This window comes from Thermobia domestica, chromosome 1 (genome assembly GCF_964235325.1).
Source record: "Thermobia domestica chromosome 1, izTheDome1.hap1.1, whole genome shotgun sequence".
Lineage (NCBI taxonomy): Eukaryota > Metazoa > Arthropoda > Insecta > Zygentoma > Lepismatidae > Thermobia > Thermobia domestica.
The window spans coordinates 5421566-5435077 of NC_137454.1; the positions used below are offsets into that span (position 1 = coordinate 5421566).

A 13512-nucleotide genomic window follows, 5' to 3' on the forward strand; every position below is an offset into this window, starting at 1 on the left:
TCAGCCCGCTTGCGGAATCGTCGAGAAGGCAACCATCAATTCCGCAAGTAAGTGCAAGTAGATTAACCTATCCTGAAAGTTACTCCCTTCTTACCCCTCTTCAACCCCTTTTACATCACAGTCTGTTTTTTTGTATGTCCTGTATTTTATTTAAACGCAACCCAGGTTGGATACCGTACCTCACATTATGTTAAATTCAACGTATACGAAATCCTGGGCGCAACTTCTCTGTTGTGTCATATCCGATTACATTATTTATGAGTGCAATATCTGAGCTTTCAGACCGACAAGGGGCGACTGCAGATGTCGGAGATGTGGTTTTAAGTTGTGTGAATGCGCTTGTTCATTTTGCGTTAGTTTGTTTGCCGCCCACCGTTAGAATTTGATGAAATTCTATTTGTTTTACCACCCTCCATCCACCCTCTCAATTTGTTGTGTTACTTTGTTTTATGTGCTTTTTAGTTACATTATTTAGAGATATTGAGAGAAAATGGTGAATACTAGCATTATTACACAAGCTCGTTTTACGTTTCTTGATTCTATTGTGCGCCCCACGTTTTTAACGGCAAGTATGGGAAAGACGTCACTCGTTTATTGAGTATTTCGAATTTTACTGCATCATTTTGAGTTCAATTCAGTAAAGAAGCGTCATTTGATTCCATATCTATTACGGGACGGAGCCTTGGCGTGGTTTCTAGCCTTAACTAGGACAGACGAATTTGTGAACTTGTCGTATGTAGACATAAAGAGACGAATGATCACATTATTTGGTGGTTTTGTGGTTAAGAAGGTGACGGAACATACTATTCGTTCCAGAGATCAAAAAGAGGGGGAACCTATTATGAAATACATTTATGAGAAGCTAGATCTCATACTTAGTTTCGATAAAGCCATGCCTATACAACAGCAAATTATTTTCCTTATTGAAGGGTTATTGCCTCAGTATTTTAATCTTACATGCAACAAATCGTTTCCATCCGTTGATGCGTTATGTGTGTTTCTATTACAAGAACAGTCAGTTGAGCTTATTGTGAATTATAAGACGCTCATTAAAGCCAATTCGAAAGAACAAATCTTGCAGTATAGAGCACCTTAATTTATGGCCAAGATAGCTGATGTTTCATTGCGCGATAATTCTCATGTATCATTTCCTCTCGAAGAACAACAAGAAAAAAAGAAATGCTTGCACGTTTGCATTATGATATCTCATCCGCTGGGAAAGAATGCGGTGATCAATAGTCTGTCAATGATCCTATCCCACCTTATCAACACAAATGTAACTCTTTTTCTTCTTGTTCTTCCTCTGAATGTAAGAGTGCTTATAATAATAATAATATGCATGATAGAATGGGCTCTGCAACAAATACTTCTGTTATTGCTAAGAACGAACAGAACAAGCGCAAACTGAATCATAGTACGTCTCACGTGAATAATAAAATACACTGTCCGCCTAAAGCATTAGAGTGCAACATGGCACAATTCAAGGGAAGTAATAATTGTAATGTTTTACGTAGCGTAATTAGTCCAGGGATTTGTGAGAGACCTGTTTTTAAGACTCACACGATTACTACGCCTATTGTTAGGGATAGGATTCTGCCTTGTATCAAAATTACTATTGGAAATAGAGAGTATAAAGCATTGTTGGACTCTGTGAGTCAAATTTCAATTTGCACTAGAGAACTCCTTCCTCCGAACACTAGACTCTTTTAAAAGACGTACTATCATCCGTGGCATCTCGGGTAAAGGACTAGAAACTAACACGTTACCTCTACTGAAGTTCAAAATTGACGGCTATTTATTTACGCGTACTTTTAGAGTTGTAGACAAATTTGCATCTTCTGTTTTGTTGGGGAATGATTGGTTACTTCCTCAACATGTTACTATTAAGCAGGATATCCACGTAGTTCACATAGTTAGGATTGAGAAACCTACTGATCACGCGGTACCTGAAAGTCGTGCTATAGGCAGTTTCTGAACAAACAGCGAACCTCGTGCTAGCCTATTTCATAACGGCGAAATCTGTTACTTTGCTACCAAATTCCAGTGTTTTAGTACCTGTTCGAAACATTAATGATTTAGTGGGAGTTAAAAATGTTTTGCAACCCAATGAGAAAATCTGTTCTAAAGCCGAAATCTTTGTCAATGAGTCTATAGTGGATGCTGGTAATCCTGTCATTAGAGTAGTCAACCCAACCAACAAAAAATTGTGTTTTGAGAAAAATCTTCATTTAGGTGAAGCCATTGACATTAGGCCGGGTGCACGTTATCCTAATGATACAGATAGTGTTCAAAATCATGGTTTACCGAGTAAACATGACAACAATAACTTTCCTGGTGGTTTTGATGTCAGGCGTGTGGACATTAACCCTCAACATTCGGACGATCAGAAGCAAATGTTTTATTCTGTTATAGAGGAGTATAAGGATTGTTTTTCTTGGTCAGAGGATGATTATGGAGTGGCCAAGGCTACTTGCATGAAATTAGAATGCTAGATAACGTCCCAGTTCACACCAATAAGTATGCAATACCCTTCCACTTAAGAGAAGAAGTTAAAAAACAGATTGATACTTTGCTCAAACAAGAGGTTATTAGGAGGTGTTCTCGAGTTATAACTCACCTATTCTTCTCGTGAAAAAGAAGTCTGGATTCTACAGATTTTGTTTGGACTGTAGAGGGATCAATTTACACATTGTACCAGACAGTTTTCCTGTACCGTCGACAGAAGACTTTATTTTTCGTCTTAGTAAGTGTCGCTACCTGTGCTGCTCTGAATTGCTCAGTGTTTTTTGCAAGTGAAAATCGCGGAGAAATACCAACACGTTACTGCCTTTTCAATCCTGGGAGTTGGTTCATTTTGTTTCACAGCCCTCCCACAGGGCCTTATCACTAGTTCCGCTGGTTGAAACAGATTAGTGAAAATGACATTGGAAGGATTAGAATCTGAACAAGTTTCCGGGTACCTTGGTGATTTTTTTGGGATGAGAACACTTTTGAGGATGTTATCAATCTCACCGAGAAGTTATTACAACGAATTAGTGAACGTGGGCTTAAACTTGCACCAGAGAAACGAAATTGGCTTATTTTTCATTAACGGTTTTGGGCCACGATATTTCCTATGATGGCTTGCGAATTTCCAAGAAAATAACTGACTCCATTAGTAATTATGAACGCCCGAAGACGAGAAAACATGTGAAAAGTTTTCTAGGACTAGCTAGCTTTGAAAGACGATTCTTAACTATTTTTTCTGAAATTGCGTAGCCTTTGAACTCACTTCTCATAAAGAATGTACCGTTTAAGTGGACACAAAAACAACAAAATGCTTTTGAGAAAATTAAAGACCGTATCATGAGGTCGCCATATTTAATGCATTACTATCCGAAACACCCTGTATACTTGTTATGTAATGCCCAACTCGCGGTCTTGCTGCCGTGCTCAAACAACCTATATCCTCTCCAGATGACCAAGAGTTAGCACCCATTGCTTATTGTAGCCGTAGCTTAAGTAAAAGCGAGAAGTCTAGACACCCTTATGAACTTGAACTTTTGAGTATCATATATGCGTTTAGATCCTTTCGTTACTTTTTACTACGAGTCACGTTTTTGAAAACCGATTGTAAGTCTTTTGTTTTTAAAGCAGACAAAAATGTAGGTAAATTTGCTAGGTGGCTTAGTTTTATTGAACAGTATAACTTTACTGTGACACACATATCTGGGGTATGTAACATAGAAACTGATGTACTTTCACGTTTTTCTCGTGCTCCCAGGGACATTTCAGATGAGCAACAAAATGAGGAAGACTCTCGAGTATTTTCTTCCACTGTTACTGAGTGTAACAATATGTTAAGTGACGAGCCTTCTCTCAGAGATGAACAAATGAAGAACCCATTTTATAAGCATATTTTTGATTGGTTAGAAAACAAGGAAAAGAAAAATACGAAAATTGAAAGACAGGCATTTTATTTCACGGTTGAAGAAGGAATTTTGTATAGAAAACAAAAAACATCTAGTGGTATGAAATTTTTAGTTGCTGTACCTGTTTCATTACTCTATAAAGTTTTTGATGCGACTCACACTTCTGCCATTGGTTCAAGTCACGGAGGCTTTTCTAAGACCTATGATCTTTTAGTGAAATCTGTGTATTTCCCGAATATGAAACAATATATCTATCATAAATGCAGAGAATGTTTAATTTGCCAGTCCAGCAAAAATAAACCTGGTTCTGCTTATGGTACATTGCAAACGTGTCCATAAGTGCCGCCCTTCTATCGCATTTTCGTAGACATTGGAGGGGTGTACTCCTCGAGTAATATTTTGAGACACAAGTATTTGATTGTCGTTGTTGATGCTGCTACTCGGTATACTATTTGTGGTTCATTAGCAGATATAACAGCATCTTCTGTAAGTAGTTTTCTTTATGAAAATGTAATTTTGAAATACGCTATTTCTAAAGAATTAGTCACAGACAAAGGTCCATGTTTTACGGGTAATCTATTCAAGGAGTTGTGTGCAATGATTGGAGCTAAGATTCGATTTGTAAATGTTCAAGCTCACTCTTTAATGAGCTCAAGCTAATAGTGTTTCTTTCTCATATTGGAGATTTTTTTACTATAAACGTTCCTCTGTGTGTTTTATATCAAATGTTACAACGCAGTGTTACACAGTAACCTATAACGAATTAAAGTCATGTATGATTTAACCATCTAATTATATTTTGAGTTAACGTATTTAATAAAGTGCAAAGTTGGAATCAAAAAGTGACAACTATTGGAACAGTTACCATACTTCCTGTTATTCATTAGTTTAATCAGATACTAAATTTAAATATTGACATTCCAAAATCCTGATAATATGTTATATATAAGGAATTGTTGATTCTATCAGCAACTTCTTCTCTGAGAGAGATGTCTGCTGTCTGTAATTTAGATTTAGCGAAATATAGTATATTTTCAAATACTAAGAAAACGTAGTATCTGCCGAAATGCACACACCTCAAACCAATTGGTTATTTCACAATTATTTTCGTAATGTTTTCAATGTAATTTATTTCAAATATTACTGGAACTACTGCTACTTCTCTTTCCCATTCCAATTTGTTATCCGCATAATTATTTTTAAATCTGACAGCTAAAAGCAATATTTTCTGCATTTACAACATTGGTTACGTTAAAGAATATGTATTGAAGAAAAATACATTATACAAAACAAGTTCTCGAGAAAATTAATTGAATCTAGGTATTTTTGACACACTAATCCTTCAAATCAATTAAGGATTATTTGGCGTTATGCCATTGTCTTTTCCCGAGCCCTCGAGTAAACATGAAGCATTTTCCCATTCATCAACCTTGATTCGTTATGATAGTTGGTAATGTCTTGTGTTATCTGAGACAAATTGGAGTATCAAGCACCTGCTCGCTAGAGCCCTTCTGCTTCAATTCTATTTGAGGGTACATAATAAACTTGGTAACTACATTGATTATTAACAAGATTAGATGTAACATACAAGGGTGGCACTCGTCTTTTTTTGTCGATTCTAATAGTAAACAAGAACAATATTTTGCGAACAAATACAAGGTTGTCTATACGTAAACGAGGGAGAGGATGTCCAATATTACTGCCCAATATTCCATGAGAAACACAGGAAGCGCAGCAAGTGAGAAACGAGATGCAAGATTCCGTAGTTTTCAGAATTTTGAAGGACGTAGCATCTAAAAACATAAGAAATTAAATGTTGGTTCAAAATGGATTAGCTTTAGATTGTGCCTTTAAAATTACATTAAATCCAAACATATAATATATTTTTAGACTGTATGAACTAAAGTATATGTAAATGTGGATACCTGATTATTCTACAAAATATACCCCCCGAGTATGGCTTCAGTATGTTTATACACTTTTAATAAAACAAAATTGCATGAATGAAAAATATCCAAATATTTTTGTACAATACTAGAGGAATTCTTCTCAAGCTTAATACATATATACCCAGGAAGAAGAATGGTTGCACTGACTGGAGCATATATTTAGACGTTTCAAAATTTGATCTATAGAGGCTGTAATAATTGAACTTCAAGAGGGACAGCTTTCTGTGTGTCACAGTAAAGGATGTCGTCATAAATTAAAAGCAAGTTTGTGGTGTGAGCTTGCATAAAGTGGATTTAAGTACCAACTGAGAAGCAGTAGCATAAGACGAAGAAATAACTTACTGGATACTTGAATCTCGAAAAACTTAAGAAGGAAGTGCAATGTGGTGATAATTCTGCTTAATGTCAATGTCTCCACAAACGCACAAGGTATAGCATTTTGTTTTAAATTTTAGTCCATACTGATGAAGTAACAGTGAAAAAACGATATTCAATGTGGTTTAACTCTGAATAATAATGAATTATTCTAAAATCGTCATTACATTTCAGATAACTGAGTAGTGAAAATATATTGGCGAAAATGGATTAACTTCTTTGACAATAGCAGCTGGCATGATACGTTGAAGAACTGGAGCGTAAAAAGAAACATACTACTAATGGATCAACAGGTGGATGTTTGTCGTTCACTTATAGTGTCAAGTCCATCATCGTTAGGGTTGAAGTAGGCTGTCATTCAAAGGTTTTGAGGAGTTTGTTTTAGAAATACAAATTTAGTGGACGGGTCATGAATATCTAACTTGTCGGCTGAGCTCGGTTGGTTCGGCGACAAAGAAAAATCGAAGGGGAAGATCGCTGTGAACCTTTTTGTGTGTTCCGGTTTAAACTAAAGATCACCGGTGGGATCCGCAAGTAGATCATGCAGTTTCAGCAAATATTTCAGGTGGTGAATTATATCAACTGCTACTTGATCTGGGGAGCCCAGATGTCAAGTAACTCATGCTTAGAAGAACTTGACTGCACATTTACTAGCCTGTTTTCTTCGAGGTTGTCCTTTTCTGCGAGTCTTAGGAGGCCTGAAGCCAAAAAAGAGGTCCAGGGTAGTGAACGAGGAGATCTCGCATCGGTAAATATTTGGGGTTTGCTAACGCCTGCGCCGCTTTAGAAATGATAAGAGTAACCAAAGGATGGTCAGGTTAAAGATAAATGCCTCGGCAGAAAGAAAGTAAAGCACAAAATTTTTCGCGAAAGTTAATAGAGAAATCGATTCAACATGAGTTTGTGAGCTTCAGCATAATCACACCAGACCTTCTCGTTGATGTATAGGCAAAATAACATGAACATAATTCCTACTTCAAGGTATCTGACTAGTTGTAGACTGTTTTATTTGGCATTCGTGGCTTTGTGAACCCTTGCATAATTTAAGCTTCTGCAACTGATCATCTTGGTCACGCAATGGACAAGTAAGCGTAGTAACTGGGAAAGCACTGCTCTAACAAGTAGTGCAGTGCTGGTCTATAGCAGTGATTAACGACTAAAACTTATGATGAAAAATTCTGAAGGGGATACCCACGAAATTGAACAATTCAAGGTAACCCGATTGGATGCTGCGGTTAACAGGCTAGGATAAGCATTATTAAGAAGTTCCGTTTCAGTAGGGACCACGAGTGAGCACGGACCTAAAATCACGGGCCACGGCACACAATATAGCAAGGTACCGCAACCAGGGCAACCTTTTTGCACCAGGACGGAAGCCGCTCGAAGATTGACTACGTAAATAAATCATTCTCGCTAACTTGAGTCCTCAAGTCAATTAAAATAAATGTTTCCTATTTTCAACAATTTATGTAGTAACGTACTGTACTTTCAATGCTATCATATGAAAGACACGTATTATTCACTTACCATTGAAATATGAATCCAAAGATTCATCATAGTCCGAATAGCTTGACACGAAGTCACTTCGAAATTGCAGCATTTCATAAGTTGGATAAGACGGTGTACCCTCGATCTGAAAAGTTATTAATAATGTTAGTTTACAAATAGATTTATAAAGATTTATACGAGAAAAAAATACAAGTTTTATTTGTGTATCTAAGGTTCAGTCTAGCGGACCACACTTTTTGTGTATCTGTACTGCTGTAACATAAAAAAACTAATAGTTGTCCTTCTTCCATAGTTCAAACATTATTACAAATTGTTTTCAAGGTGAAAAGGAAAATCTCCAATTGAATTATTGCTCAAAATATGTTAGAGAATATTTATGAAAACAAAATTGAATAAACGTTATTTTCAGATGACAGAGATATTTGTAACGAATAGGTAGATAAAATATCAAGAAAAGTTGCATTTTCACCTTTTTGCTTCTCAATCGATAATAGCTATTATCTCTTTTTTTCAAAATTAGATTAAAAGTATATTTCTTCATCATTTAAAAATTTCATCGTTTATTGAATGCAAGTCTTTTAATGACTTTCAATTCGTTTACAACACTTTCTAATTTTTAGTAATATATTATTTACAATTCCAATTCCCTAATTTTATAACGTATTCCTGATGGGTTACTTTAGCTATATAAACTATTTTCTAAAATCATGATTGCAAATTGAAGTAAATGCTTTCTATAATTCAGATTAAAAGCGTGTCTACACATCAAAGCCCAATACTTTCAACTTTTGGATTTTTTAAACTCTTCTAAGTTAATAATTTTACAATATGGAACATCGTCTTCTTCAAAATTTATCAAATATGTAAATCATAATAACACAAAAGCATTTTCCAACCTAAGTTCATGCATATTTTTTGCTAACTATTGTGATTCTTCTGAGTATTTTAAAATCAATATCAATTGTGTTTTCCAATAAAGAATACAAGGAGAAATTAGTAATAATGAAGTTCATATTACATTTGTAATGCTTTCAATAGTGCAAAACAATTTTTCAAACTCATCTATAAGCGTATTTTCATTCTGGTCTTACTTTAATGTTTCTTAATATATAATCTTTTGTAGTAATAACAAACATAATTACGATACTTGGAACGTGTTTCTATTTTTATATCTTTTTCTATGTCTTATTTATTTGTTTTAACTTCTTGAGAAAGTCATTATGTAACATATCTCAAACTTATTTCGGAGTAACTACGTGTTCTAAGTCGTATATATATAAAAAATTACAGGTCAAATAATTTATTTGCATAATACCACAGTTTCCTTGTCTCAAAAATTTTATTGTTTCACTTACATAAATAAAAAAATCATCACAATTAAAACAATTTATTTATTTTTTGTAATTAAAAGATTGTGGCTTGAGCTAATATTTTTTAGTTATGCTTAATTAGTAAATCATCACTTTTCTAAGAGAATGACGTTATATCGAGAATATTTTAAAGTTCCGCTTAGTAAAATTGTTCTATGAAAAAAGAAACAATAGTTTTATATTAACATTTCTTCTTATTGCTATTAAATGTAGATGATAAAATTGTTATTAGCGTAGTATCTATTGCTAAAAAGGTTGTCATAATCAACTGAACAAGAATAATATTAATTATATTGACAAAAAGTGGTTATTGCAGATAATAACATAAATAAAGTGATTACGCTATCTTAAGCACATATCAAGAATAGTAATTCTTCCATTTTCTTCGTTGTGTTGCATCTAAGTTTCAAGTATCATCTACTGCAAATTTAATAATTTCTTCCATCGTATACCTTTAGAAAAATAAATCATATTTACTTGTTTTATACTAAATGATTTGTAAAATTTTTCAAAATTGACGACTAAAATTCAAAATTTAAGGAAAATACCGTCTCAATTACACAATAACAACAACGATTTAAACATATGTTAAATCAGTATTGGTAATACATACTTAACCAAAAAAATAAGAAAGTAAAGAAATCGATTTTATATGATGATAGAGAAATTGCTATTCTGGAGGGGCAATGTGAGAGTTTAAAATTAAATAATATACTAAAAACTCTAATTATAAACAACTAAGTATCAGAAAATGATTTATAATGATATGTAAAAATAGCAAAAGTAAATATAGAATATATGTTTAATACGTGAGTTTGAGCATCGCAAAAACCCGAGAAAGCAAAATTAAATATTTCATAAAAAATAATAAAAACTCACGCTTCGTGAATAATCAGTGGCTACCCTAATATGGGATAATTTAATTACGGATGGAAGTTTGTTAAAAGCAGTGGCTATGGGTACAAAGAAATGAAAGTTATATCAGAATTGAATACAAACGTTTCTGTTCTCTATTTTTCGTACAATGAGTGAAAATATGAAGGAATTGATAAAATATAAACACGTCGATGACAATCGGATTGGTTTAGTGATGTGCTTCCTAAAACAAATACTTTCCTCACAACGTATTGATAGGTGTGAGTATATTCAGTTATGAATTGAAATTTTGAAAAAAAATATAAATCATGCCTCCATTTAATAATTGGAATGAGCGTTATAAAAAATAGCAATTCTTATTGCATTTGGTGATGTGTTTATCCTTCTTCACTAAGAAGATAGTTATATTAGATGATAGTAGTATGTGTAATAAGGCTGAAGAAGCATACAATGACAATTATACAAAAAACTAGACATACTCCATTCTTGTCGTAAACATGAATCATAAAGCATCTCGTTGTTATAGGCAATACGTAATTACTTTCAGTAGCTTCAATTGTACTAGCAGGAATTTCAAACATTTCTCAACTTAAAGGCGTTTATGTAAAGCTAAACTTTTTTCGATACAGATCAATAGTTAGCACTTTAATAAAAAATATTTGACTATACAATTGATACTCTTCTTTTGAAAATTGATCAAATTGAGGATTAGAAGAAAATGCACTTAATGTGTTTTCTGCAGTTTCCAATAAACGGACTTAAACTGAAGAAAGACTAACAGATAATATTAATGTGGAAATATTAATAACCAATATGTAAATAACACAGGCATTAGTTTGATACAAATTTTGTTAAGAGAACAAGTTAGAGTTATTCTAATATTAGGAGAAACTAAAAGGCTATATTTGTTAAATTTTACGTAAAGCATTATTTAATTCAATACTACAACATGTTTCATTTAGTTATTGTAAATTCCCTACCAGATAGAAGTAAAGATCATTTTAAATATGTTACTAAATTCTATCAATGTAATCGTCAATAATAAGTTTGCTTGTAATATAATAATATCTTATATGTGATATATGACTGATGTAAAGTTTATAAAACTACTTAATTTCTAAAAACAATTGAAAGACGGAAAACTTAAAAAAACTTAACAATTACAAGTGAACTTGTTACGTGTGTTACTTTTTCTTGCCTTTCAACTGTTCATCGAAATTAAGTACTTTTATAAACTTTCACAACAGTCACATATCACATGTAAGATATTATAGTTAATACATTAAGTAAACTAAGTGCAAAAGGTATTATATTTAAAAAAAGTTTATGGTTAAAATGAATGATATATTAGTAGCAACGAATATTCGTGTTACACTACGTGTGTAGGTTTTGTATATTGTTCAAATGCGTAATGCAACAGCAAAACATACTTTGATGTCAAGGAAGCATTTTCAAGAAAATTATTCAGGTCTATCCTTTATATACCTATACTATCTTAATATAATATCGGCCTGTGGGACCTTGAACAATATTTGTTTTTGTCATGTTGTATTTCTGATTCATCTAGCTTGCTCTACGTATCAATAGCTTCTGCTCCATGTCCTTTCTTGTCAATAATCTTGTTGTTGAGCAGTCTGAGAGGGTGACTCTATTGTTAGAGTTTGCTTTTCCAAACACAACTGGACTCAGATACCGGATATTGCAAATAACGCCATATTCATACCGGTTTGTCATACATTAAATTACATTGCACGCCATATACGCTATTAGGACTGGTTTTATTGTAGTGAAGTTTATTATTATTTTTTATATGTATGCTTTTGTGGAAACACCATGTAACAGACAACAAAAAGTGAAATGGTTCCAATTAGACACTATGGATTTGTTCCTATATATCATGTAAAGTTGTCGTTAGATAATGGAGAACTGAGTGACAGCTAGTCAAATAAGTGATCCTTGGATGCCCCCGATGCGGATCCGGATTATGTAGTTTCAGAAGAAGCACAGGAGGATTCAAGTTATGCGTATGATAGTGTAGGTGAAAATGAAAAATAATGAAATGGAATGTTAGATATCAAAGAAGATTCGACTATTTATTGACAAAATGGTGTCCAATATACAATGCAATCAGGAGTTTGTAGAACTTTTGAACTTTTGAACCAGTCGCGATTCACAAATAATGATTAATCCAAAATGAAGCTTTGCTCATGCACATATTTCTAAACTAGAAAGCAACAATTGAAGCACACCACGAACTACACAGATGCAACCAAAGGTGTAAAACGTATAAACTGAATCATAACTCTTACGTACGGATTATCTGTCGTTAAATTTCAATTTGACTAGTTGGAACAGCTTAGAAGGTATGAAGAAAAGAACTCATTTCCAGCGATAACTAACCAGATGAGGCCTCTGTAAGAAGCAACTATAAAAATCGTGTTTTTTAAAATTAATATTCTGCATTGGTTTAACACACTGCTGATGTTTTAGTGCATCAAAACATGTGTTACGGATCTGTCTGCATTATGCAATTTCTGAAAACAACGAAAAAGAAAGTTTGAAACTATCATGATGAAAGTTTTACTTACATGCACCCGGCAACACTGCTGTTTATTTTTATGGGGTTAGTTAAAGCAAGATGTATTCAAGAACATTTCGGGAACCATACGAGACTTGGAAACGAACATTCGCAGTGCCATTGAGAAGATTAACACTTAAGCTCTTCGTAAATATGCTGACCATATGGTGAAATGTGTGAGGCAGTGCTAGAATCAAACCGATCCACTTCCAGCATAACTGTAGAGCTGATAACTCTTTTGTGATAGTAGCAGTGTTACCGTGTGCATTTAAGTAAAAGTTTTATCATTATAATTTCAGTTTCGTTTTGATTGTTTTCAGAATTTGCATAATGTAAACAGGTCCTTAACACACCTTTCGACGCACTGAATCTTCAGCAGTGTTAATAGTGTTCTTAGTGTTAGTTTATGAAAACCACGAGTTTCCTAGTTGTCCCTTACAGAGGTCTCATCTGATGAGTTATGAGTGGAAATGATTTTTATTCTGCTCCTTAGTTTCTAAACTACTCCACATTGAAAATTAACGGCAAAACATCCATACGTATAAGTCAATTTACATATTTTACAAAAAAAATAAATGATTTACACCTTCGGTTACATCTGGCAACACTGTGTGATTGCTAGTGTACATCAGTCATTCCTTTCTAGTTTAAAGTTATACGCATGAACGAAGTTTCGTTTTAGCATAAGCTTTATTTATGTATCTCTTCAGGTTCAAAATTTGTACTATCCGATACTCCGTTTCGGATTGTATATTTGATACTCTGTAGTAACCTTACTGAGTATGTTATTGTCGATTGGGAAAGAACAAGGATAGCCCACCATATCCATGGTGCACAAAAGAGCAGACGGGAAACAGTTTTGCTGAAATGCAGGCGCATAACATGGTTAAGGGAGGGTTGCCAGGATTCACTAATTACGCCAGGATTGGAAATAATCCTGATGA

General features: G+C 33.8%; 1 protein-coding gene across 1 annotated transcript in view; it reads right to left on the minus strand.

The window, feature by feature from the left end:
* LOC145665842 (fibrinolytic enzyme, isozyme C-like) overlaps positions 1–7865 on the minus strand; it is a 110931-nt gene extending 103066 nt beyond the window's left edge. The window contains exon 1 of the mRNA XM_081732960.1: positions 7763–7865. Coding sequence (XP_081589086.1) covers positions 7763–7835 — 73 coding nt within the window. The 5' untranslated portion in view covers positions 7836–7865. The remainder of the gene's footprint in view (positions 1–7762) is intronic.
* Between the last annotated feature and the right edge of the window lie 5647 nt (positions 7866–13512).